At 45.2% G+C, this 6,000-nt stretch overlaps 1 protein-coding gene across 1 annotated transcript; it reads left to right on the forward strand.

Annotated features, from left to right (window-relative positions):
- Positions 1-923: 923 nt before the first annotated feature.
- Positions 924-5,518, forward strand: LOC307027159 (calcium and integrin-binding family member 2-like). Its single transcript, XM_079695352.1, has 6 exons — positions 924-1,226; positions 1,534-1,568; positions 1,896-2,007; positions 2,389-2,536; positions 4,569-4,764; positions 5,232-5,518. Exons 1-6 carry the CDS (start codon positions 1,176-1,178, stop codon positions 5,251-5,253), a joined length of 564 nt encoding a protein of 187 aa, XP_079551478.1. The 5' UTR covers positions 924-1,175; the 3' UTR covers positions 5,254-5,518.
- Positions 5,519-6,000: the final 482 nt, after the last annotated feature.

Genomic DNA, 6,000 nt, shown 5'->3' on the forward strand with positions numbered 1-6,000 from the left:
AGAGACAGCTCTGGTTAAAGTCACAAATGACATTCTAATAGCCTCAGACAAGGGACTTGTCTCTATTCTTGTCTTGCTCGATCTCAGTGCTGCATTTGATACTATCGACTTTAAAATCTGACATTTTGTAGTTACCGATTTCCAATGAGAGACAACATATAACAGTGTAACGGCTGTGTGTCGCTAAACGTTGCTATGGAAACCACACGATGTAGGCTCATGGAAGTAGTTTCGGTAGGCTAGTGGCGTGTGTAGGCCACTGGATACTTTGTGATTGGGCACGTTCTATTTGATCGTTGTTTGATCGTGGAATCAAACACGCCTATTGACCAATCAGAGAGCTTGCTCAAACCTATGTGTTATAGAATATAATATTATTAAGGCATAAGTAGCTTTCAAAAATGCTAAAAATGTTCATATTACTGTTCAAAATGTTACAATATTATAAAGACAGAAATCACTTTAAAAATGCTTTAAAACTGTTTGCTGTTGATATTACTGTTCTAACCGAAGACACAATGAATGTAATGACAAACAAAAAATAAATACAAAACATTTTTAGAAGAATAACTGATTATTAATTATTAATACAAATATATATTTAAAAAAATGTATTAAGCTGTATGATTAATTTGTCATATCTTCCATCAGAATGTACTTAAACTTTTGTCCCAAGAAAAAAATCCAATAACAAAAATATAAGGAATAAAAATATAAGGAATAAAAAATATAAGGAATAAAAAATGTAAGGAATAAAAAATATAAGGAATAAAAATATAAGGAATAAAAAATATAAGGAATAAAAATATAAGGAATAAAAATATAAGGAATAAAAATATAAGGAATAAAAAAAAGGATGTAAAATGAATCCAGGACCCCGAGGGTTAACACAGATTCCACACGCTGCACCTCCATCTGTGAAAGCCATTTCCCCCAGCAGCCCCTGAACGCATCACGCTGTCTCCCCGCACCCAGACGTAACCCTGCCTCCGTCCATCAGCTGAAAACACATCGAGGAGAGAGGATGAAGAGCAGCAGAGAGATCTGAGGAGGAAGAGGAGGAAGAGGTGGAAGAGGAAGAGGAGGAAGAGGAGGAAGAGGAGGAAGAGGAAGAGGAGGAAGAGGAGGAGGATCAGTGTGATGCAGCTCTGTGATGGGAGAGGCAGACGAACACGATGGGAAACAAACAAACAACCTTCACCGACGAGCAGCTGGAGGCGTTTCAGGTGCTGCAATATAAAGATATGAATATATAATAATATAAATATATAAAGATATGAATATATAATAATATAAATATATAAAGATATGAATATATAATAATATAAATACATGAAGATGATGCAACAGCAGCTTAGCGAGCATCTGGACATCCTGCACACTAATTAAGATGAAGAGGAGCTGATAGGAGCTCTGTGATTGGCTGAGCTGTATACTGTTAGATCAGATGCAGCTCTGTGATTGGCTGAGCTGTATACTGTTAGATCAGATGCAGCTCTGTGATTGGCTGATTCTGTGTCTGTTTGTTTACAGGACTGCACCTTCTTCACCAGGAAGGAGATCCTGCGGTGAGTTCATCCTCTAATAATAATAATAAATCATCACAGGTCACATGATCCCAACCAGCTGATTGGTGGATCCACTTCCTGTCCGGAGGTCGGCTATACATGTAGATGTTACACAGATGTGAACTGATTGAAGCGTAGTGACATCACTGTGGAACAAAGATCCTCATCAGTCCTGATTCATCGTTAAAAGTCTTAAAGGTTTCTGGCTCGTTAATATCTCGATCACCATGACGAAGGCTCACCTTTATGACCTCTCTTTTTTAAACCTGAGTAACAAGTGCCATCCCATAATGCTTAATGTCACCTTATGCTCTTCTTCTTCTGCAGATTACACGGCAGATACCGTGAGCTGGCTCCACATTTAGTCCCTCTGGATTTCACCAACAGGCCCGACATCAGAGTCCCCCCGACGCTCATCGTCAGCATGCCGGAGCTCAAGGTGCCACACACACATCCGTATCTATTTCTTTCATTTTTTAATTTCATTTGATTTTTTAATTGTATTCTTTTCTATTTTGTTTCTTTCTTTACTCATCAGAGTCAGAAGGTGATGTGAAGCTCCTGAGATCTTCACTTTGATATAAAACTGACTCCAGATTCTGAAACTGCTTCAAGGCATCACTGTCAGTTAGCATCAGAGCTATTCCTCCAATCAGAGGTGATGCGTTCAGGGGCTGAAAGATGTTCCTTAAACTGTCCCCTGTCTCCGATCCTGTGCTTCAGTCCCGTTAGATAATGATATAGTTCTCTGTGTTGAATGAAGCATCGGTATCTGTTATATGTTCTGATGAGAGGGTTCTCTGTGGTTCTGTCCCGGCAGGAGAACCCGTTCAGGGACCGGATCGTTGAGACTTTCTCCGAGGACGGACTGGGGAACATGAGCTTCAACGACTTTGTGGACATGTTCTCCGCTTTCTGTGAAACGAGTCCACGAGAACTCAAGACCATCTACGCCTTCAAGATCTACGGTGAGACCACTTAGCATAAAGACTCAGGACTCAGGACTCAGGACTCAGGGCTCTGGTCTAAGGACTCAGGACTCAGGACTCAGGACTCAGGACTCAGGACTCAGGACTCTGGGCTCTGGTCTCAGGACTCAGGACTCAGGACTCACGACTCAGGACTCAGGACTCTGGTCTCAGGACTCAGGGCTCTGGTCTCAGGACTCAGGACTCAGGACTCAGGACTCAGGGCTCTGGTCTAAGGACTCAGGACTCAGGACTCACGACTCAGGACTCAGGACTCTGGTCTCAGGACTCAGGGCTCTGGTCTCAGGACTCAGGACTCAGGACTCAGGACTCAGGGCTCTGGTCTAAGGACTCAGGACTCAGGACTCAGGACTCAGGACTCAGGGCTCTGGTCTCAGGACTCAGGACTCAGGACTCAGGACTCTGGTCTCAGGACTCAGGGCTCTGGTCTCAGTACTCAGGACTCAGGACTCAGGACTCAGGACTCAGGGCTCTGGGCTCTGGTCTCAGGACTCAGGACTCTTAGCTCTGGTCTCTGGTCTCATTACTCAGGACTCAGGACTCTTGGCTCTGGTCTCAGGACTCAGGACTCAGGACTCAGGACTCAGGGCTCAGGACTCAGGACTCAGGACTCTGGTCTCAGGACTCAGGGCTCTGGTCTCAGGACTCAGGACTCAGGACTCAGGGCTCTAGTCTCAGTACTCAGGACTCAGGACTCTTAGCTCTGGTCTCTGGTCTCTGGTCTCAGTACTCAGGACTCAGGACTCAGGACTCTTGGCTCTGGTCTCAGGACTCAGGACTCAGGACTCAGGACTCTGGGCTCTGGTCTCAGGACTCAGGACTCAGGACTCTGGGCTCTGGTCTCAGGACTCAGGGCTCTGGTCTCAGGACTCAGGACTCAGGACTCAGGGCTCTGGTCTCAGTACTCAGGACTCAGGACTCTTGGCTCTGGTCTCAGGACTCAGGACTCTGGACTCTGGACTCTGGACTCTGGACTCTGGACCCAGGACTCAGGACTCAGGACTCAGGTCAGGACTCAGGGCTCAGGACTCAGGGCTCTGGTCTCAGGACTCAGGACTCTGGGCTCTGGTCTCAGGACTCAGGAATCAGGACTCAGGACTCATGACGCTGGGCTCTGGTCTCAGGACTCAGGACTCAGGTCACGACTCAGGGCTCTGGTCTCAGGACTCAGGACTCTGGTCTCAGGACTCAGGACTCAGGACTCAGGACTCTGGGCTCTGGTCTCAGGACTCAGGACTCAGGTCAGGACTCAGGTCTCAGGACTCAGGACTCTGGACTCTGGACTCAGGACTTAGGGCTCAGGGCTCAGGACTCAGGACTCAGGACTCAGGACTGATTCCAGGTCCTCAGAGTAACCCTGTGGTTCTGGTCCAGACTCTATCTCTCTGGTTCTGGTCTTTAACCCTGTGGTTCTGGTCTCTAACACTGTGGTTCTGGTCTTTAACCCTGTGGTTCTGGTCTCTAACCCTGTGGTTCTGGTCTCTAACACTCTGGTTCTGGTCTTTAACCCTGTGGTTCTGATCTCTAACCCTGTGGTTCTGGTCTTTAATCCTGTGGTTCTGGTCTCTAACACTCTGGTTCTGGTCTTTAACCCTGTGGTTCTGGTCTCTAACACTGTGGTTCTGGTCTTTAACCCTGTGGTTCTGGTCTCTAACACTGTGGTTCTGGTCTTTAACCCTGTGGTTCTGGTCTCTAACACTCTGGTTCTGGTCTTTAACCCTGTGGTTCTGGTCTCTAACCCTGTGGTTCTGGTCTTTAATCCTGTGGTTCTGGTCTCTAACCCTGTGGATCCCTGTGGTTCTGGTCTTTAACCCTGCAGATCCCTGTGGTTCTGGTCTGTGGTTCTGGTCTCTAGCCCTGTGGTTCCCTGTGGTTCTGGTCTTCAACCCTGTGGATCCCTGTGGTTCTGGACTGTGGTTCTGGTCTTTAACCCTGTGGTTCTGGTATCTAACCCTGTGGATCCCTGTGGATCCCTGTGGTTCTGGTCTCTAACCCTGTGGTTCTGGTCCAGACTTCAACAGGGACAGCTTCATATGTAAGGAGGACCTGCAGAAGACACTGACCAAGCTGACTAAAGGGGACCTGTCCCCCGAGGAGGTCTCTCTGGTCTGTGATAAGTCTCTGGAGGAGGCGGACCTGGACGGGGACCACAAGCTGTCCTTCTCTGACTTCGAGAACATGGTATCCAAGGCCCCGGACTTCCTGAGGTACGGACCTTCATTCTACTGGACCCCTGGTTCTGGACCCCTGGTTCTGGACCGGGTTTAGATAAAAAGAAAAGAGTCCGAATTTTGCAATTGTTATTAAAAAGTCAAAATGTTGAGATTTTAAAGGTCCCCTGTTATCCTGTTTCTCATCAATATATCCCAGGTCTCAGATATATCCAGAGCCGGTCTCTGATTGGCTGAAACACCAAACAGACAAATACACAAGCCAAAACACTGTTATGACATCATAAAGTGGCCAATATCTGATCAGCTCATTTTCAGACAGGTTTTTATATAAATGGATCAGGACATCCAGGGGACGGGACACATGTTGATGTAGGAGAGACACGTGTCCCCTCTGTGTAAAGAGAGAGTCTCTTTACACAGAGGGGACACGTGTTGATGTAGCAGAGACATGTCTGAATGTTGAGAGTGATCTAGTTCTAACTTCTGTTTCTGTTCTGCAGTAACTTCCACATCCGGATATGACCCTGCAGAGATGTTTTAGAGGACGGACGTCTCACTCGGACCTGTTTCCTGTCTCCATGAAGCACAGACCAATCAGAGGGCTTCCTTCTCCTGATGTAGCCCCACCCTTTCCCCCGCTTCCTGTTTAATCTCTTATGTCTCAGCTCTTCCTGTTAGCACTAGCATCATGCTTTTTCGTTTTTTCATTATTATTTTAAGAAATAAGTAAAAATGTTGAGATTTTTGAATTTTTTGAGAAAAAGTCCAAAGTTTGAGATTATTATTATTATTATTATTATTCAGAATTTGATAAAAGTCTGTTTTCCACATTCAAGTTAAACTCAAGACTTTGTCATTTTGAGAAAATAATCAGAATTTTTCGATTTCGAGAGAAAAGTCAAATTGTGGAGATTTTGGAAAAAGTCAAAATTATGAGATTTTTAGAAAAAGGTCGGCATTCAGAGAAAAAAATCAGTATTTTGAGATTTTCTGAAAAAGTGAATATTTTGAGTTCATGTGGATACTTTATAATAACTCTCACTGACAGAAGACAAAGGTCCACAGAGCTGATATTTAGAGACAATCAGAGACAAGCTAACCTGTCAGGGTGCTGTTAGCATTTAGCTAGCACGCTGTCCATCTTTCCATCTATGTATCTGTAAACCTAGCTAACGGTGGCTATCTAGTTAGCTACCCATCTAAAGAGCTATGGAGTTGTTGTCTCTCGAATGTAAATCTGAGTTATTATTTACCCCCCATGGTTAGCCT

Source organism: Notothenia rossii (assembly GCF_949606895.1).
Source record: "Notothenia rossii genome assembly, contig: scaffold_71, whole genome shotgun sequence".
NCBI classification, from domain to species: Eukaryota; Metazoa; Chordata; class Actinopteri; order Perciformes; family Nototheniidae; genus Notothenia; species Notothenia rossii.

What these genes read in the sequence shown, in the direction of transcription:
- LOC307027159 (XM_079695352.1), top strand. Translation starts at nt 1,176, where the DNA reads ATGGGAAACAAACAAACAACCTTCACCGACGAGCAGCTGGAGGCGTTT. An exon ending in CTACGCCTTCAAGATCTACG is followed by an intron (nt 2,537 to 4,568) that starts GTGAGACCACTT and finishes GTTCTGGTCCAG; the next exon opens with ACTTCAACAGGGACAGCTTC. An exon ending in AAGGCCCCGGACTTCCTGAG is followed by an intron (nt 4,765 to 5,231) that starts GTACGGACCTTC and finishes TCTGTTCTGCAG; the next exon opens with TAACTTCCACATCCGGATAT.